The 21,490-nt window shown below is 48.1% G+C and overlaps 1 protein-coding gene across 2 annotated transcripts in view; it reads right to left on the bottom strand.

The window, feature by feature from the left end:
* Positions 1–242: 242 nt before the first annotated feature.
* LOC110532072 (semaphorin-3B) overlaps positions 243–21,490 on the bottom strand; it is a 69,605-nt gene continuing 48,357 nt past the window's right edge. For both annotated transcript variants that reach the window (XM_036987986.1, XM_036987987.1), the window contains exons 2-18: positions 21,481–21,490; positions 20,404–20,561; positions 16,526–16,588; positions 9,307–9,426; positions 9,003–9,096; positions 8,644–8,763; positions 7,097–7,239; positions 6,723–6,837; positions 6,476–6,545; positions 6,160–6,304; positions 5,720–5,939; positions 5,354–5,445; positions 5,022–5,063; positions 4,693–4,850; positions 4,306–4,361; positions 3,650–3,789; positions 243–3,518 (exon numbers count right to left, since the gene is read on the bottom strand). The exon at positions 21,481–21,490 is cut by the window's right edge and continues 374 nt beyond it. In XM_036987986.1, coding sequence (XP_036843881.1) covers positions 3,015–3,518; positions 3,650–3,789; positions 4,306–4,361; positions 4,693–4,850; positions 5,022–5,063; positions 5,354–5,445; positions 5,720–5,939; positions 6,160–6,304; positions 6,476–6,545; positions 6,723–6,837; positions 7,097–7,239; positions 8,644–8,763; positions 9,003–9,096; positions 9,307–9,426; positions 16,526–16,588; positions 20,404–20,561; positions 21,481–21,490 — 2,250 coding nt within the window. In that variant the 3' untranslated portion in view covers positions 243–3,014. The remainder of the gene's footprint in view (positions 3,519–3,649; positions 3,790–4,305; positions 4,362–4,692; positions 4,851–5,021; positions 5,064–5,353; positions 5,446–5,719; positions 5,940–6,159; positions 6,305–6,475; positions 6,546–6,722; positions 6,838–7,096; positions 7,240–8,643; positions 8,764–9,002; positions 9,097–9,306; positions 9,427–16,525; positions 16,589–20,403; positions 20,562–21,480) is intronic.

Raw genomic sequence — 21,490 nt, 5'->3', positions numbered from 1 at the left:
GTAAATACTGTGACGCCACCCTGTGTACGAAATAGGAATGTCATCCTTGTTGTCCATTAACACAAGGCAGCAAGCCTGAAGACCATAGACTGTGAAAAAAAGTGAAAAGTAAGTGAATAAGTGAAAAAAATATAGGAAATGGGCTGCCTGTGTGAATGCAGCCATCGTTGTGCTGTAATACTCAGTAGTGTATAAAACAGTAGATGTTAAGCTATGCCATATGACAATAAACTACTCAGACGTAAAGTAACTGGGCACTTTATTGTGTTAATCAAAAACAATCCGGCACAACAATCCACAAAGAACTCTGGAAGTAATACAGTGCACCATGTCAACTTTGGCCTCTGAACTTTGAACTGTTTCTACAGACTACCTCTCCTCCTAAGCCAAAATGTAAAGAGCTCTCCTTTCCTCCAAACACACACACACACGCACACACACACACACACACACACACACACACACACACACACACACACACACACACACACACACACACACACACACACACACACACACACACACACACACACACACACACACACACACACACACACACACACACACACACACACACACACACACACAGTTGGGGTGCGTAACATAGCATGGAATAGAAAGGATCAGCGGTTGGAGGGCAGCGTGAAGAACAATGATGCTAATTGGACAACCGGATCAACATTTAGAGTGTTTTTTTGAATGATGATAGCTTTTGCAGAACGTGTATGGTACAACTGCAAGGGCTCCAATCAATCGGTAAGGCTGTAGTTTAGCGTGACAGCTTGATTTCAATTTAAAAGCAACGTCCCCACATTAGCAGAGACTGCGTTCACAGTAAACACTGTCACCTCAATTGGAAATCGCCTTTAGGTTTCTGTCGCGCATTCTGTAACGCTTCATCAATACAGATTCAATAGAGCCCCAAGTCTCTACATGAAAAGAAAAAAAATATCCACCACAACATATCAGCTTATTTGTGCACATGAATACATAGGATAACCATATTGAACATATTGAACACAAGACCCTCTCGCCTCTCAAAGGGTGTCTCCCAAATGGCACTCTATTCCCTATATGGTGCACTACTTTTGACCAGGACCCTATGGGCCCTGAGTGCCATTCAGATAGGCAGCCAAAGTCTCCATTGTGCACCGTCTAGTCCCTAACCTTGGTCATGCAATTGGAGAGCACAAAACTACAGCCCACCTAACTTATTGGCCTCAGTCGTTCAAAAGTTAATAATTACACCTTTATTAAGCAGCTATAAATAAAAGGCGGGATTCCTTACATCTGTACGCTCTCACAGACTTCACTGGTAAAAGGAGAAACATTTAAAGCGCGTTTTTATTTTAAGAAGCCGACAACAGACTGTATTGAATCGTACCGTAGGAAGTCAACGGACCAGGCCTATACATGGAAAGGAAGCTAGGTGGCGATCTACTCACACCATTTCACCGAGGACAAATGTGTTTCGCTGAACTGAAGGCATCAAAGACATGCTGTAAAATTGACACTCAGAGATGGGCCTACAGACACAGCACAGGAGGGAGGGATGTTTATTTACGCACGCACGCATGCATGCATGCACGCACGCACGCACACACACAGCTACTGATCATTTACCTAGGCAAACAGTGTAAGCCTAAAAGAACCATGTATGTACCATTTGGAATAAAAAAAAATCGAGATGTTTTCTTTTCACATATAAATATCATGCTTTTTGCCCAAAGTTGGGACGTCGTATTCAAAGCCCACTATTGTTTGGCCACGTCCACATTGATGTTGTGCAGCCTGTCACTTGAACCATCTCAACCATCTCCCCCCATGTCAATGTGTCAGCACACAACACAAGTCATCCGAGTCAGAAAATACACACAGATCATTTAAATAAATGACTAAATAAAACACAAAACATTTTTCTTGTCACCCCATAAACACACAGGTAGAACATCGCCCACTTCCTCTACCTTGTCACCCCATAAACACACAGGTAGAACATCGCCCACTTCCTCTACCTTGTCAGCCATTTTGTAAAATAGAATCACAATGGAACCATTGTGTTGATCCTGTACGCTCTCTCTCTCTCTCTCTCTGCTTCAGAATCTCACCTCATTGTAACAGCTCTCTCTATACCCTGGAATGACAGTAGTGCTTTCTCCTATCTGTAGTGGTTTGGACCAAAAAAAAGAATATCAAAGCCTGCATCTGTCACAAAGCACACTTCCACGTGATGCTCTCTTTGCAAAACACGTGAAATGTGATTATACCTAAGTTGATCAATGTGCGTTTGGAGGTCTGCGGAGCCCATTGTTTTTGTCCCATCTCACAATTTGTAGTCCGTGTCATCAAAGGTACTGTCATCTCGGGTTGTAAACGTGTATCACAGGAGGCTGCTGAGGGGAGGACGGCTCATAAACACGGCCGGAAACGGAGCAAATGAAATGGCGTCAAACTATTGGAAACCACGTGTTTGATACCGTTCCACTGATTCCACTCCAGTCATTACCACGAGCCCGTCCTCCCTAATTAAGGTGCCACCAACCTCCTGTGGTGTGTATGTGTGTCTTTTTCCATTCGGATATTCCGGTTACGAGCCAGTTGTAATTCCAGTTGAGAGATTGAGTGACATACACTGAGCCATCTTTTAACTTGGGGACTCTGTTCAGTCTGTTCTGTAGAGGTGAGGTCTCCATCAGAAGTTCTCCAGGAGAGTACACCCAAAGGGATTGAGAGCTGGGACAGAGAATTAAGATAGGTGGAATAATAAGGGGCGGTACAAGTTATTCAGGGGTCAGGGGTCAGGGCAGAGTGAAGCATCATGGGGCAGTAGCTAGTGGGGTGTCGGAAGATAAATATTCACAAAGAAGGAGGTGCTGTGTATGTGTTGACACCCTCCAGAAGTCCTTGGTCTCTATCAGTCTCTGTCTCTCTCTTTTCCTCTTCCCTCTCTTCCCTCTCTTCCCTCTCTCGCCACCCTCAGTCTCTCTCCTTCTTTCTCTCCTCTCTCTCTGTTGTCACTCCCCTGCGCTGCGTGGTGCTCGTGGGGAGGGTTTCCCGTCGTGGGTTCGGCGGTTCCTCCCCTTGCGGATGTCCTGCAGATGCTTCCACTTCTTGTTAGGGGGACGGACCACGGGACCGATGGGCGGGGCCTGTTTGTCGGGAGAAGACGGGAAGCTCTTGTCCGATTGGGCGCTCTTGCGCGCCCACACCTGCTCACAGATCTGATCCACGGTGCTGAGGTTCGGGTGGTCCACCAGTTGCATGAAGTCCCGGTACCACAGCTTCTGATTGGTGGAAGGTGGGCCGCCGCCTCCGCTGCGGGGGTCCAATCGAAGGAGAGGGTCGGCGGGCGGGGAGGAAGAGGAGGAGGAGGGTACTACCTCCAGGGTGATGCCCAGTAGGGTCTGGGTGAAGCCGTGCTCCATGGCGTGGCACTGGTAGAGGCCCACATCCCGCTTCAGTACCCTCCTCACCAACAGCCCCCGCTCTGTCTGCAGCACACGGTCATCCAGACGCGGCTGGATGACATCACACACAGACAGAAACACACACAGCGGAGTATTAGAGCTTGAAACAGTCAATGTGAACCAAAAATCCTTTGAATACTGTTGAAAACAGTATGTCTCTTAACTGTGATTTTGCCTTTTACCTCTTCCTTGGCATTGTGGGGTTGTTTCTGGAAGGTCCAGGTCACTCTGGCCTGCAGGGATTTGGGGATACACTCCAGGAAGGTGCTGCTCCCTTCCACCCCGAACAGCCTCCTCTCTGCCACCCGGTGCTTGTGGTGGTCTACAGTGGGCGATACACACCATCAGATAACGTGAGCTAATGTGAGATTACAATTGTATATTTATTTTACAGTCTTGAGGTGGCCAACATATTATTCCAAGCAGTAAAAAAGTGTAAGGCAATCACCATGTGATTGTGTGCCGTTTTGTCCCTTGTCACAGCCAAAGATAATCCCACTGGCCTTTCCCTGTCTTGCGCAACACCCTCACCGAGCACGATATGACATAATTGTGTGGAATCGTCACGTCATGCCGTTTGTGTAACTCGTCTAATACGGCCCAAAGAGAGATTATGGCACAGAATCACGCTAATCACCCTGCCCTCTCTGGGTGGGAGCATGGGAGAGAGAGTTAGCTCCTTGGCACAGTGTTTCCCGAATCCTAACTCGAAATCCGAGTGCGTAACTAAAACGTTTGTCTAGTCTCCCATTGACATCAGCATGATTTATGAGTCTGAGTTCAGAGCTCAGTTTGTGAGTCCTGAGTTCAGACTTAGTACAGAGTGAAAGAGTCTTACCTCCTGAACACAGGGTGTTGGGGTCTCCATTCCTCACGTCCTGACGACGGAAACGCCTGGAGAACAAGGACAGATAAGTCTGATCGCTTGGGATGATAGTGACTAGGGTTCTACCAGGAACCAAAAAGGTTTCTCCTATGGGGACAGCTGAAAAAACCATTTAGGAACCCTAACTCTAAGAGTGTAGTCAGCTGGGGTTTGTATGAGTAGGGTTTGGGGTGTTTAGATTTGGCTGGTTATAGCGGATCAGGTTTGGTGAGTTTACAGTTTTAAAGGTGGTGGAGGAAGTTGGTTATGGTTCAACAGTTGGATAACTAGCGTGTTTACTGTTTGGTGTTGGGTGGGTAGCATGCTGGGTCGTAAGTTTGAGTTTGTGTATTTGTTTACCGCTTGGTGTTGGGTAGGTAGCGGGTGCAGGAGGTGCCGTCCCAGGCGCAGTAGGGGTCTCTGGCCAGGCAGCACTCAGCACAGGCCTTCCCATAGATACTGCAGCGATGCAGAGGAACCTGGGCCAGACCCGTGTCTGAGCCCACATACAGCTGTTGCTGTGGACAGAGAGAGAGAGCGGAGGAATGTTAGTGGCCCACAGTCAAATTACTTGATATTAAACATCTTGTGATTACAGTATTAGAGAGCTGGTCACATGTTCTCTTTTAGCTTCTAGTTGTTGCCCTGCAGCCCCTAAGATGATACGTTAGGGTTTAGGAGACTCTTACCCGTTTTGAGGATATCTGCATGTTGATGACGGATGAGGCATCCTGTAGAGCAGAATAAACGGTTAAGTATCACACTCTTAAATAGAAACGTAAACATAGACTTGCATGTCATGAAATATACACATACAAGCCAGAGGAGGCTGGTGGGAGGGGTTATTGGAGGACAGGCTCCGTGTCAAGGCTGGAATGGGATACGTGGAAGGATATCAAACACGTGGAAACCACGTTCGACTGCGCTCAATGTATTCCATTCCAACCACAATGAGTCCTCCTCTTGCTCCTCCCACCAGCCTCCTCTGACGCCAGCAGAACGATGGACAGGGCCCCCTCACCTTGAACACCTCTAGCTCCTCCAGTAGCAGGTCCTCCATGTTGTTCCAGCTCTCTTTCGGTACAGAGATCACTTTCAGCACCGTCCCTTTGTCTGCGACACACCCACACAGAGTTTCAGACTGGATCCCACAATCCATCCATATTCAATATACACTCTGCTCAGTAATATACATTCTATTTAGTATAACACATAGAATCCTAGGGTCAAGAGTACCATGTGGATGGCATGAATGACCCTGGGTGCCAGTCTGTTCCTGCTGTTTGGCTCGACAATGACAGCAAATGGAGTTGTCGAGAGCACAAGCAGATCTGGGACCAGGCCAAGCTTGAATCTTCACGGCCACCAGTAAGAGTAAGGTGGTTACCTGTGCCAATGAACATGACATCATAATGCCCGTCTGCGGCGCCCACCCGGTCCACGGCGATCTGGGTGAAGCTGTAGTCTACGTTGGTCCTCAGGAAGACGGGCCGGCGGTTCAGGGGGTACACGGGGTTAAACATGAGAGGGTGGTGACGGGCAAACTGGATCACGTCGTCAGGGAAACCCTTGGTGGACTCGAAGCTGCCGAATGTCTTGCTGGGGCACTAAGGGGTCACACAGGGTAACAGTACGGAGAGGTTATTATGAGGTTATTATAAGATTATTATGAGATAAGACGGGTCACATGGGCTCAGCCCAGGGTTTAACATCGGCCAAACAGAGCTATCATACAATGGTGATTGTTAGTATAGTTAATGAGCTAAACTACTGATGTTAAAATGTCCTATTCAGTAAATTCCTACAGAACTGATGTAGGCTACGTACCATGCCAGGGCGTGGGTAGGGGACTTTGCCCTGGAAGGGGACCCACTGGTAGTTTGGACCCTCTTTGTGGGCGAAGGGCCCCAAGAAGGCCCTGCGGATGTCATTCATGGTGTAGATACACACGGCTGATCCCTTGAATACACTGCTGCTGGGAGGCAGGGGACGCACAGTTAGAGACATAGCCTATTATAAAACACACAATCACAGTCAGGAACACAAACACACAAACACACACACACATGCACTAGCACTCATATGCACACACAAGCACAAGAGCACACAATAACTCAATCCATCCCCTGGTTTGAACTCTGACCTGGAGGTAGAGAAGACAGTGTAGACCAGAGGGTTCTTCCTGTCCTTGGTCTGCAGCAGGAACACATCCCCTGTGGGAGGAACACCGGTCAGAGGGTAGAGGTCAAAGGTCAGAGAAACACAAACATAACCTCCGGCTCTGTCCATTTAGCTCAGATGAATCTTCATTGGTTGAATCCCGTGCTCTGGCGGGGCCTGGGGCGACAGCTAGGATCAGATAACGCACTCGGAGTGTAGCGGCTACTTACGGAGCTCGTCAAAGTACGTGTCACTGCCGTCACTGCCCGGCACAGAACAGATGAGACGAGTCTTCAAGAACGTGGTCCACTTGTTGACCAGACTACGCTGGCCACCCATATCATTCTGCAACAACATTATAGACCAAAGTTCAAAGGTAAACATTCCGGTGATACTAAATCATTGCCGCACATACTTAAACATCAAAGAATTTTATGTACGCAAAAAAAAAAAAAGTGCCATTGAGACAGCATAGGGTATGTGTACGCCAGAGCCTAAGGAAAAGGTTACGAGTGTATGGCTATAGTATTAGCTACGTTACAATACGCCACACTTTAAGCTACGGTGTAATACAGGCACGGCGTAATCTGAGCGGCGTTCTCACCCTGCAGAGCTGTCCGATACGGGAGTAGGTGGACTTCCCCAGGCCCTGAGCCTCCACCGCCGTCTCCCGGAAGAAGAAGAAGATCTTATCATCGTCTGGGTTCTCACTCTCCGGCACCCAGAACGAACCCACAAACTTAGGCTCTGGTGGGGAAGGATATAGCGAGGGTTATTGCTCTAACAATTGTATTAGGCACTCACCGTGCATTCGGAACGTTTTCAGACCCCTTGGCTTTTTCCACATTTTGCTACGTTACAGCCTTGTTCTAAAATGGATTAAATCGTCCCCCCCCCCCTCCCCCCCCGTCATCACGATACCCCATAATGACAAAACAAAAACAGGTTTTTGGAAATTGTTGCAAATAAAAACAGTTACAGCCTCGAGTCTTCTTTGGTATGACGCTACAAGCTTCTCCCATTCTTCCCTGCAGTTTCTCCCATTCTTCCCTGCAGATCCTCTCAAGCTCTGTCAGGTTGGACGGGGAGTGTCGCTGCACAGCTATTTTCAGGTCTCTCCAGAGATGATCAATCGGGTACAAGTCCGGGCTCTGGCTGGGCCACTCAAGGACATTCAGAGACTTGTCCCAAAGCCACTCCTAAGTTGTCTTGGCTGTGTGCGTAGGGTCGTTGTCCTGTTGGAAGGTGAACCTACGCCTCAGTCTGAGGTCCTGAGCGCTCTGGAGCAGGTTTTCATCAAGGATCTATTTGTGCTTTGCTCTGTTCATCTTTCCCTTGGTCCCTGCCTCTAAAAAACGTCTTCACAGCATGATGCTGCCACCACCACCATGTTTCACTGTAGGGATGGTGCCAGGTTTCCTCCAGATGTGACGCTTGGTTTTCAGGCCAAAGAGGTCTTGGTTTCATCAGATCAGAGAATCTTGTTTCTTTTACATAGGAGTGGCTTCCGACTGGCCACTCTACCATAAAGGCCTGATTGGTGGAGTGCTGCAGAGATTCTTGTCCTTCTGGAAGGTTTTCCCATCTCCACAGAGGAACTCTAGAACTCCAGAGCTGTCTCTGAGCTCTATGGACAATTCCTTCGACCTCATGGATTGGTTTTTGCTCTGACATGCGCTGTCAACTGTGGGACCTTATATAGACAGTTGTGTGCCGATCCAAATCATGTCCAATCAATTTAATTTACTACAGGTGGACCCCAATCAAGTTGTAGAAACATCTCAAGGAGGATCAATGGAAACAGGATGCACCTGAGCTCAATTTCGAGTCGCATAGCAAAGGGTCTGAATACTTTCCAAGTGCACCGCATGATACAGACACAATCAGACAAGGGCCGAGATATGCTGACAAATGTGCTCTCATAGGAATTTTCCGAAAAGTATCCGCGACACTAACTTACATAGGTACACACACACACTTTGACATACAGTACACACACACACTTTGACATACAGTACACACACACACTTTGACATACAGTACACACACACACACACACACACACACACACACACACACACACACACACACACACACACACACACACACACACACACACAAACACAAACACAAACACACACACACACTCACCGTTGAGCCAGCGTGAGTCGTGTTGTTCGGTGCGAATGGAGGGTCGTCCCCCCAGACTGCGGAAGATGGTGAAGTCTCTACCCATGAGGTCAGTGGCCACGCCCGCATACAGCTCGTCACCTTGGAGACGGGAGGAGAGGACGACAACATGAGGTTGCTATGGACAACATGAAGTTGCTATGCTACCTGTGTAAGTGACTGCAGTGCCATTTAGAACCACCAAAGGGACCTCTGATCTAGGATCAGATTAACCTGGCTACTTCCCATTCTAAACCGTTAGGAGGAGGAAAAGGATTTGACTCTCTATTAGCAACTTCCACCGACTCCGTCGGAGAGGGGGACTGAGGGGCTGGGCTCACCTATCAGCACCGAGGCTGCAGGGTGACGGGGGTCGTATGGACTCTTCCCTTTCCCATCCTCCATTTTGGACGGGTCGATCCTGAACACGTGGTCCTGGAGGCAAGAGAGAAAGGGGGGGGGGGGGGGGGGGGGGCAGTGTGTAGGAGGAGATGGGGTTACAGGGCTGAGTACAGCCGTAGACACACAGATTGAGCTCAGATAGCTGCTCCTACATGGTCTCTACTGTGTGGATGAAACAAAGAGAGCCAGGGAATAGTAGGAGGGCAGATGAGCTGGAGGTGTGTGTGTGTGTGTGTCTCTTACCTCCATCTTCTGTCCCACCTCTACGAAGGCGCAGGTGGGATGGAAGGCTCCGGTTCCACAGGTGTACAGGTGAGTGCGGTTGTAGTGGTGGACCATCTTCACGTAGTTCACACAGTCTGTCTGCAATGCGAACACATCCGAACACAGCGGTTTAACAATGTCCCTTCTCCCGTCAGCTACCAGCATCCCCTCGTTAAACCTTGACGTTACACCTTCACAACACATTCAACGACGGGCATTCTTCACGTACCGTACACTGTCTGCCTGTACAAACATGATTGGGTTCTCTCGTCCTGTCTCCACCACATTGTTTTTGTGTTCCCTCCTCCCTCCTCCCTATCCTCAGATCCACTTTCGCCTTTCTGTCTGACATCAACTGTCCCCAACTGTCCCCTTCTTGGTTGTATTACATAGTGATCCTGGTCATCAGTGGACCATGGTTAGTTATAACTGAGTGGCTTCCTGGCAGCGATATCAGCCCAGATGAAAGAGGAGAGGGAGAGGAAAGAAGAGAAGAGAAGAGATGAGAGAGGAGATGAGGAGAGAAGAGGAGAGAAGAGGAAATGAGAAAGGAGAAGAGAGGAAGAAGAGAGGAGAGAAGAGAAGAGAAGAGGGGAGAGGAGAGGAGAGAAGAGGAGAGGAGAGGTAGGGGAATGACGAGCAGACCTAAAAAGAAGCAGAAGGGAGCAGCTGAGAGGGGAACCTGGGCACAGTGACTACCCCTGACGGTGACTACCCCTCACGGTGACTACCCCTGACGGTGACTACCCCTGACGGTGACTACCCCTCACGGTGACTACCCCTGACAGTGACTATCCCTCACGGTGACTACCCCTCACGGTGACTACCCCTGACGGTGACTACCCCTGACGGTGACTACCCCTCACGGTGACTACCCCTCACGGTGACTACCCCTGACGGTGACTACCCCTCACGGTGACTACCCCTGACAGTGACTACCCCTCACGGTGACTACCCCTGACGGTGACTACCCCTGACGGTGACTACCCCTCACGGTGACTACCCCTGACGGTGACTACCCCTCACGGTGACTACCCCTGACAGTGACTACCCCTCACAGCAACGACTCCTGAGGGTGACTATCCCTCACGGTGACTACCCCTGACAGTGACTATCCCTCACGGTGACTACCCCTCACGGTGACTACCCCTCAAGGTGACTACCCCTGACAGTGACTACCCCTCACAGCAACGACTCCTGAGGGTGACTATCCCTCACAGTGACGACTCCTGACAGTGACTATCCCACACGGTGACTATCCCTCATGGTGACTACACCTGACGGTGACTACCCCTGACGGTGACTACCCCTCACGGTGACAACCCCTGACTGTGACTACCCCTCACAGCAACGACCCCTGGCGGTGACTACCCCTCACGGTGACTACCCCTCACGGTGACTACCCCTGACAGTGACTACCCCTCACAGCAACGACTCCTGAGGGTGACTATCCCTCACAGTGACGACTCCTGACAGTGACTATCCCACACGGTGACTATCCCTCATGGTGACTACACCTCACAGTGACTACCCCTCACGGTGACTACCCCTGACGGTGACTACCCCTGACGGTGACTACCCCTCACGGTGACAACCCCTGACTGTGACTACCCCTCACAGCAACGACCCCTGGCGGTGACTACCCCTCACGGTGACAACCCCTGACGGTGACTACCCCTCACTGGCCTGTCGCCCCCAAAATGGCCCCTCGCTGGAGCATAGCAGGGTTCCTACAAAGTTGGATCCGCAGGCCCAGAGCAGAGAGGGTAGGCAGGGTGGAACACACAGCACAATGGGCCCTGAGTTACATGTCGTGACTGAGCCACACACAGGGAGGGCTAAGGAGAAGAGGTTTAATATGACCCCATATTACCCCATACACCCCCGTTTAGCCCTACCAGACTGACCAAGGCCTTTACCTCTGATTGAGACATTCAGAGAGGTTAACAATCGAGGTTAACAACCACCCCCCTCCTCCTACCCTCTTCCCTTCATTCTGTCCCTCAGCGCGGCACCAGCTGTTCTGTTCTCCACTCCCCTAATGTAATTATCCATGGGGCCATCCAGCCCAACGTTCCCCTCTTTCTTTTTCACTCTCTGTTTCTCAGAGCAGGTCCTTGGTCCCCCCCCCCCCCAGACACCAGCTACTGAACCACGCACACAGAGACACACACAGAACGTACGAACGCACACACACACACATCACATCCGTCTCTCCAGAGTCAGGTTTCGCCCCTCATCCCTCTGGACCACCGGGGAACATCGGAGACGAGGTTTACAGAGAGATCTGGCACGGCGCCGTGGAGATGTCTCTTCTCTCGCTCGTGTGTGTCGACTGGCCTTTCTGTCAGTGTCTCTGTTTGCCCAAGTCCTGCTGTTCACTGGATCCACTCCTTGTCTGCAAATACGTGAACTTTGTGTCTGATTCGGTCCTGTTCTCTGTGATCAGCCAGTGTCAGCGTCCCTCTAGGTCAACCTGAAGGTTTATAAAGCCTGTATCCTTCAGCTAGAGGATTTATGCTGAGAGGAAAAACATCTGAGGAGCCTTTTCACCTTACTAAATATAACACACTGAGTAGTCCACGTATCATCGGCAAGTGTGTGTGTGTGTGTGTGTGTGTGTGCGTGCGTGCGTGCGTGTGCGTGCATGCGTGTGTGTGTGTGTGTGTGTGTGTGTGTGTGTGTGTGTGAGTGTGTGTGTGAGTGTGTGTGTGTGTGCGTGTGCGCGTGTGTGTGTGTGCGAGTGCGTGTCACTAAACTTTAAGCCTGCCTGTGAGTGTTTGATGTTGAGCCGCAGTTCAAACATGTAATTTTCTGTTAACCAGACATGTCTCTGTTTTCTTTATTCAGTCTATATCCCTGGCTGGCTGCCCTGCCCTAGTGAGTGACAGACACCGTTGTGTGCCCAGTGACGCTGCAGCCAAGCCTGGCCCTGTCGGCTAACCGGAGTTCTGCCCCATTAGCCCAGACACACACAGCCCTTCTGCCCTGGAGCAAGGGGCTTCCACAGAGCCTGGAGGGTTAAGAAACCGGCCTCTGTTTATCCAATAAGGGGGGTACCTCTCCACACCATCTTTTAATGCGCTGCACACCCCGCCACCTTTTCCCTATCAAACCACCCTACCCTACCCGCACTCCCTACCCTACCCACACTCCCTACCCCAGTGACACACACACGCCCGGTGGGCAGATGGAGGGAAGCCTTGATGTGTGGTCATGTGATGAAGGGAGTAGAGCGAGAGAGAGAGAGAGAGAGAGAGAGAGAGAGAGAGATGACTACCCCTCACTACTACTACTCCTCTCCTCTCCTCTCCTCTCTCTTTCCTTCTCTTCTTTCCTCTCCCTCTCCTCTTTCATCTGGGCTGATATCGCTGCCAGGTTGTGTGTGTGTGTGTGTGTATCTGTGTGACTTAGGCAGTGTCAGAGTGAAAGCCATTATCTGGTCTCCTGGGTCTAGGCTCTGTCCTTGGTGTTTAAGTAAAGCCACAGTCTGACTACGCTGAGCATCACTGATAGGACGTGGGGGGGGGTCTGAATGCACCGTGGAGGATGAAACACAGCTGTTTGTCCTCTCTCTCTCTTTCTCTTTAATTCATTCTGCTAAAGATAGAGGTGAGGTTATGATTCATTTTGAAAGGTCTTGGGCTTTATTTGACTTAGGAAAAAAAGGTGGCCTGTGGTATAGACGGTGTGTGTGTGTCTGTGTGTGTGTGTGTGTGTCTGCCTGTCTGTCTGTGTGACTCCATAAGCTCTCAGGGTGGTGTTGAGTTTAGCTGACTATGAGGTCTGTCACATGAGAGATTCACACACACACACACACACACACACACACACACACACACACACACACACACACACACACACGGTGACCTCACTCTTGACCCTAATTATAGTGATGTGTGTGTCTCTGGAGGGCAGGGAAGACACAATTGTTACTGTGAATTTTGAAGTTCTCTCTCTTTCTCTCCTTCCCTCTTTCTCTACATGTCCCCTTTTCCCCTCATGCTCTCCTGCGCTAGACCGCTCCCAGAGAAACAAAGACACTTATTTATTTTTATGGCCCAGACCAGGAGTCTCTTTGTCCTCTCTCTCTCTCTCTCTCTCCCTCTTTCATCGAGACAAAACAGGCTCCGTTTTCCTCTCACAGCCCAATGCCGTCGAAACACCCACCAGCTCAGCTCATTAAGCGTCAGAGTAATATACCGCGCTCACTTCACACAGCCAGTAAAAACAGGTCACAACGGACCAGTTCGATCTGTTTCAACGACTGCCGCCTTTCTGTCAGACTGCTTAGCCTGCAGTCCTAGCCAACAGTTCTGGTACAGTGCCTTGCGAAAGTATTCGGCCCCCTTGAACTTTGCGACCTTTTGCCACATTTCAGGCTTCAAACATAAAGATATAAAACTGTATTTTTTTGTGAAGAATCAACAACAAGTGGGACACAATCATGAAGTGGAACGACATTTATTGGATATTTCAAACTTTTTTAACAAATCAAAAACTGAAAAATTGGGCGTGCAAAATTATTCAGCCCCTTTACTTTCAGTGCAGCAAACTCTCTCCAGAAGTTCAGTGAGGATCTCTGAATGATCCAATGTTGACCTAAATGACTAATGATGATAAATACAATCCACCTGTGTGTAATCAAGTCTCCGTATAAATGCACCTGCACTGTGATAGTCTCAGAGGTCCGTTAAAAGTGCAGAGAGCATCATGAAGAACAAGGAACACACCAGGCAGGTCCGAGATACAGTTGTGAAGAAGTTTAAAGCCGGATTTGGATACAAAAATATTTCCCAAGCTTTAAACATCCCAAGGAGCACTGTGCAAGCGATAATATTGAAATGGAAGGAGTATCAGACCACTGCAAATCTACCAAGACCTGGCCGTCCCTCTAAACTTTCAGCTCATACAAGGAGAAGACTGATCAGAGATGCAGCCAAGAGGCCCATGATCACTCTGGATGAACTGCAGAAATCTACAGCTGAGGTGGGAGTCTCTGTCCATAGGACAACAATCAGTCGTATATTGCACAAATCTGGCCTTTATTGAAGAGTGGCAAGAAGAAAGCCATTTCTTAAAGATATCCATAAAATGTGCCGTTTAAAGTTTGCCACAAGCCACCTGGGAGACACACCAAACATGTGGAAGAAGGTGCTCTGGTCAGATGAAACCAAAATTGAACTTTTTGGCAACAATGCAAAACGTTATGTTTGGCGTAAAAGCAACACAGCTGAACCCACCATCCCCACTGTCAAACATGGTGGTGGCAGCATCATGGTTTGGGCCTGCTTTTCTTCAGCAGGGACAGGGAAGATGGTTAAAATTGATGGGAAGATGGATGGAGCCAAATACAGGACCATTCTGGAAGAAAACCTGATGGAGTCTGCAAAAGACCTGAGACTGGGACGGAGATTTGTCTTCCAACAAGACAATGATCCAAAACATAAAGCAAAATCTACAATGGAATGCTTCAAAAATAAACATATCCAGGTGTTAGAATGGCCAAGTCAAAGTCCAGACCTGAATCCAATCGAGAATCTGTGGAAAGAACTGAAAACTGCTGTTCACAAATGCTCTCCATCCAACCTCACTGAGCTCGAGCTGTTTTGCAAGGAGGAATGGGAAAACATTTCAGTCTCTCGGTGTGCAAAACTGATAGAGACATACCCCAAGCGACTTACAGCTGTAATCGCAGCAAAAGGTGGCGCTACAAAGTATTAACTTAAGGGGGCTGAATAATTTTGCACGCCCAATTTTTCAGTTTTTGATTTATTAAAAAAGTTTGAAATTTCCAATAAATGTTGTTCCACTTCATGACTGTGTCCCACTTGTTGTTGATTCTTCACAAAAAAATACAGTTTTATATCTTTATGTTTCAAGCCTGAAATGTGGCAAAAGGTCGCAAAGTTCAAGGGGGCCGAATACTTTCGCAAGGCACTGTATATGCTGTCTGGAAAACATGGGATTCATTTGGCAATTGCTTAGGAGAATGGATGCTACCTGGCTTCGGTGAGATTGTGGAACGGCAAAATAATTAGCCAGCCAAACTGCCAGAAGTAACCTATGTGTTTTGTGATTTTTATTATGTTTTGTGATTTGTGATTTTTATTTTTTTAAATTTAAACTCGATCTATTTCCTTCTACTGTAAAGTGGTTCCACCTCCGTCAACATGGGAGCAGTCTGCCACTGTGAACCGTATCATTCTTAGCCATTCACTTAATGAAAGAAGTTTCCTGGATGATCTCTCTACCCTGGTTCTCACAGAGCTCCAGTGTACTAGGTACCGTCAGTGTACTAGGTACCGTCAGTGTACTAGGTACCGTCAGTGTACTAGGTACCGTCAGTGTCACTCTCTTACTGTAAAACATGACTGAGTTCTCTCCTCCTGTCTCCACCACATTGTCTTCGTGTTCCCTCTATCCCCCTCCTCCCTCCTCCCTATCCACTGTTGCCTTTCTGTCTGACATCAACTGTCCCCTTTGGTATCTTGGTTGTATTACATAGTGATCCTCGACATGGTTAGTTATGACTGACACACACACACACACACACGCACGCACGCACGCACGCACACACACACACACATGCACACACACACGCACGCACACACACACACAGCCACACACACACATACCACCAAGCACATCCACGCAAACAAACTAACATGCATATACTGCACGTGAATACATACATACACACTCACATACTGATACACAATTAGCTTCCAGTGAGGGAGATAGATGAGTGTGTAAAGTGTACATTTTGGTGGCCTGAGGACTTTGTAGGGTGGGTCAGTGGAGCCCTACCCTGCCCTGCACCCAGAGGAAGGAGTGCTAAGGCCCCAGGGCCAGACAACACAAACAGCCCAGTCTACCAACCCTTTACAGTAGTTCACTGGAACATAGCACACACTGCGGTGACTACCACTTCCTCTCTATATGACTGGTTGAAAGACAAAAGGAGGATTGGGAAATCAGTGTGAGATGTGTCTGGATACACTGCGGCTTTAGCTGGGTGGTGATACTGAATGAGAGTGGTGTTGGGAAGCTGGTTTAGTTCCGTCTGAGAAGTCCTACATCCTCAGTGTCTCCGTGAGATTCAGTATATCATGATAAACAGGACTTTGGAAAGTATTTTAAAAGCTAAAAAGAAAGTATTTCAATTGCAGTAATAGTATCAGCGTTTGTCACTCACGTTGATGTCCTTTCCTGCCCAGTTACACTCCTCCCTCCAGTCCACAGGGGCCGGCCAGTAGATCTGAAACACAGAGGTCAGAGGTCAGGGGTCAAGGGAGGCAGCAGGATGGAGGTATGTCTGGGGTCGCGACCTCGAGCAGGAACAGGCCCGCCTGCCACCCTCAGGGGAATGTTTCTAAAGGAGCTTTCCTCCTCTTCTCTGTCTCTCCTCTATCTCTCCATCTCTCATCTCTTCTATCTCTCCTCTTCTCTCTCTCCTCTCCTCTATCTCTCCATCTCTCCTCTATCTCTCCATCTCTTCTCTATTTATCCTCTTCTCTATCTCTCCTCCTCTCTATCACTCCTCTACATCTCTCCTCTCATCTATATCTCTCTATCTCTCCTCTCCTCTACATCTCCTCCTCTCTATCTCTCCTCTATCTCTCTCTCCTCTCCTCTTTCCCTCCTCTCTCTCTCCTCTCTCTCCTCCTTTCTATCTCTCCCCTCTATCTCTCCTCTCCTCTATATCTCCTCCTCTATCTCTCCTCCTGCTCTATCTCTCCCCTATCTCTCCTCTCCTCTATCTCTCCTCCTTTCTATCTCTCCTCCTCTCTATCTCTCCTCTATCTCTCCTCTATCTCTCCTCCTTTCTATCTCTCCTCTATCTCTCCTCTATCTCTCCTCCTTTCTATCTCTCCTCCTTTCTATCTCTCCTCTCTCTCTCTCCTCTATCCCTCCTCTCTCGCTCTTCTCTCGCTCCTCTCTAGCTCTCCTCCTTTCTCTCTCCTCCTTTCTATCTCTCCTCTCTCTCTCTCCTCTATCCCTCCTCTCTCACTCTTCTCTCGCTCCTCTCTAGCTCTACTCCTTTCTCTCTCCTCCTTTCTATCTCTCCTCTCTCTCTCTCCTCTCCTTTATCTCTCCTCCTCTATATCTCTCCTCTTTCTCTCCTCCATCTCTCCTCCTCTCTCTCCTCTATCTCTACTCTATCTCTCCTCTATCTCTCCTCTATCTCTCCTCTATATCTCTCCTCTATCTCTCCTCCATCTCTCCTCCTCTCTCTCCTCTATCTCTCCTCTATCTCTCCTCCATCTCTCCTCCTCTCTCTCCTCTATCTCTCCTCTATCTCTCCTCCATCTCTCCTCCTCTCTCTCCTCTATCTCTCCTCTATCTCTCCTCTATCTCTCCTCCATCTCTCCTCCTCTCTCTCCTCTATCTCTCCTCTATCTCTCCTCTATATCTCTCCTCTATCTCTCCTCTATCTCTCCTCTATATCTCTCCTCTATCTCTCCCCCTCTCTATCACTCGTCCTCCCCACCTCTTCTTTTTTTCTCCCCGTCTCCGCCACCATGGTGGAGCCGAGAATCCACATGTCACACCGTAAAAAAGCACACGACCAGGGGCGAAAACAGCTGTAATGACAGGAGGCGAGCCACATGTCCCAGTGTGAAAACACGTTGTAAATCACATCACACCAAATCAACAGAGTCAAACAATCTTCTCTGCACTCATATTTCTCTGGCCTGCAAGAGCGCACAGACCTTGTACAGTGTAGGGTTAAAGGGTGCACGTTAGGTCAGTTATAGGGTATGGGTTAGTGACTTACATGTACATTTGAAGTCGGAAGTCATTAAAACTCGTTTTTTAACCACTCCACAAATTACTTGTTAACAAATTATAGTTTTGTCTACTTTGTGCATGACACAAGGCATTTTTCACTTATAACTCACTGTATCACAACTCCAGTGGGTCAGAAGTTTAAATACACTAAGTTGACTGTGCCTTTAAACAGCTTGGACAATTCCAGAACATTTGAGCCATTTGGAGGTGTATTGGAGGTGTACCTGTGGATGTATTTCAAGGCCTACCTTCAAACTCAGTGCCTCTTCGCTTGACATCATGGGAAAATCAAAAGAAATCAGCCAAGACCTCAAAAAAAAAATTTGTAGACCTCCACAAGTCTGGTTCCTCCTTGGGAGCAATTTCCAAACACCTGAAAGTACCACGTTCATCTGTACAAACAATAGTACACAAGTATATACACCATGGAACCACTCAGCAGTCATACCACTCAGGAAGGAGTCACATTCTGTCTCCTAGAGATGAACGTGCTTTGGTGCGAAAAGTGCAAATCAGTCCCAGAACAACAGTAAAGGACATTGTGAAGATGCTGGAGGAAACAGGTACAAAAGTATCTATATCCACAGTAAAACGAGCCCTATATCGACATAACCTGAAAGGTCGCTCAGCAAGGAAGAAGCCACTGCTCCAAAACAGCCATAAAAAAAGCCAGATTACGGCTTGTAACTGCACATCGGGACAAAGATTGTACTTTTTGGAGAAATGTCCCCTGGTCTGATGAAACAAAAATAGAACTGTTTGGCCATAATGACCATCGTTATGTTTGGAGGAAAAAGGGGGATGCTTGCAAGACGAAGAACACCATCCGAAACATGAAGCACAGGGGTGGCATCATCATGTTGTGGGGTGCTTTAATGACTGGTGCACTTCACAAAATAGATGGCATTATGGAAAATTATGGGAATATATTGAAGCAACATCTTAAGACATCAGTCAGGAAGTTAAAGCTTGGTCGCAAATGGGTCTTCCAAGTGGACAATGACCCCAATCATACTTCTAAAGTTGTGGAAAATGGCTTAAGGATAACAAAGTCAAGGTATTGGAGTGGCCATCACATAGCCCTGACCTCAATCCCATAGAACATTTGTGGGAAGAACTGTGTGCGAGAAAGGAGGCCTACAAACCTGACTCAGTTACACCAGCTCTGTCAGGAGGAATGGGCCAAAATTCACCCAACTTATTGTGGGAAGCTTGTGGAAGGCTACCTGAAATGTTTGACCCAAGTTAAACAATTTTAAGGCAATGCTACCAAATACTAATTGAGTGTATGTAAATTTCTGACCCACTGGGAATGTGATGAAATAAATAAAAGCTGAATTTAATCATTCTCTCTACTATTATTCTGACATTTCACATTCTTAAAATAAAGACAGGGCATTTTTACTAGGATTAAATGTCAGGAATTGTGAAAAACTGAGTTTAAATGTATTTGGCTAAGGTGTATGTAAAATTCCGACTTCAACTGTATGTGTGTGTGTGTCTTTGTGTGTGTCTGTGTGTGTGTGTTTGCATGTCTGTGTATGCATGTGTCCACGTGCGTGTCCGTCCATGTTAGGGTCTGTGATTCATATGTCAATGGACAGGTTGTGTTAAAGTCTGTGTGTTACCCTATTCAGTCTATCAGGTGCTGGTAAATCTGAGGCTAGTTATCTCATCCAAAACATAATAGAGGACCACTACGGAAATAATCAGTTACTAACCTTTTCCTGTCCTGTAATGGGAAACATCAGGCATCAGAGGACAGCAGTGTGTGTGTGTGTGTGTGTGTGTGTGTGTGTGTGTGTGTGTGTGTGTGTGTGTCTGCCTCAGCGCGTGCCCGTGCGTGTGCGTGTGTGGGACAGAGAGGTGTTGACAGGTTATCAGAGATTGTGTGACCCCCCCCAAATCACCATGTTAACCCCCTGACCCCAATCTCTGCCCTGAGTGGATGAGAGTGAGATGAGATCCATCGGTCTGTCACCACAGCTCTGACGTGCTAAATCACCGCTGAGTCACCATAACATAGCGTGGCTCAGAGCCCTATCTCATCCATACCATCATCTACCACAACAAAGACATCTGAACGTTATCATAGCATCATATTCTCTACACACTGGATCGTGGAACCATCCATATGTATGTCAAACAACAGAAATATTCCTGCCAAAACATTTGTTGAGTATCATGAAAATATCAAAATGATGACATTCACTATTGCTCGTGTGAACACATTCACATAGCACACCGTTAACTGATCCATTGACTGACAGGCAGACTGACCTTGTGCTCCTGCTTGGCAATGTTATCCAGGCTGAGTGACAGCAGGAAGTTGCGTGAGCCCACGAAGAGCCGTCCCCTCTCCTCGTCCAGCAACAGGGCGCTGAAACAGCATGAACGCTCCAGCTCGAACCGGCGCACGCCGTGGAACTGCTGCAGCTCTGAAACACAACACACCCGTGGCGAGTTATACACACATTACGTTAAGACAATACAAGATGTCTACACTCAAACGTTCATACGCCATGGCATTTAAGTGTTTTTCATAAGAGCAACTTTTCCAACACTTATGTTGATAAATGAGACCCAATATTATCCAAAAGTCATGCAGTTTTATACAAGTCCATATAACATGTTTTATTATTTGTCTCTACTGCCAGGGTCAAGTCAGGGCAGTGGTTTCAGTAGTCAGAATGGTCTTTGTTACAGCTTTAGAATCAGCTGTCTCAGCCGGGCTGAGTGGGGCTTATAAGATCTAGAGGAGTGAAGCCTCCTTTCCTTTCCTTTCCTTTCCTTTCCTTTCCTTTCCTTTCCTCTCCTCACGCCTATCCCTAATCTCCTCTCTAGGCTGGGGAACCCTGTGAGTGTTCCACTGTAACCGTGGAGACGGGGATACCCCATGGTTTAATGGCATGGGCCTGTGTCACCGGAGATGAGCAAGAAGACTACTAGCTACTTTCCTGCTGGACTTACATCGCTCTCAATTTAAATTCTCTCTCTCTCTATCTCTATCTCTATCTCTCTCTCTCTCTCTCTCTCTCTCTCTCTCTCTCTCTCGCTCTCTCTCTCTCTCTCTCTCTCTCTCTCTCCACTGTTGCATTTGTGTTCTGAGCATGAAGGAAAAGGGCCTAGATTGTGTGAGTTTGATCGTCATCGATCTGCCGACCTTACGTTGATGCCGCTCACGAGACAGAACCCAACACCGCTCCAGTGAGCCCGGTCAGGAACAACAGTAACCGCACATGCTCATAAACGCATCCGAGGTGTTTGTGAAAAGGACATGCCTCTAGAGCTGGAGCGTAGCAGGGCCTGGGGGTACCGAGGAGGATACTCTCAAAGTTCTTGCTGATGTTCCCTTACCTTTGTAGGA

The sequence above is a fragment of the Oncorhynchus mykiss genome, chromosome 9 (genome assembly GCF_013265735.2).
Source record: "Oncorhynchus mykiss isolate Arlee chromosome 9, USDA_OmykA_1.1, whole genome shotgun sequence".
Taxonomy (NCBI): Eukaryota; Metazoa; Chordata; class Actinopteri; order Salmoniformes; family Salmonidae; genus Oncorhynchus; species Oncorhynchus mykiss.
This window is presented reverse-complemented; position numbering and strand designations above follow the sequence as displayed.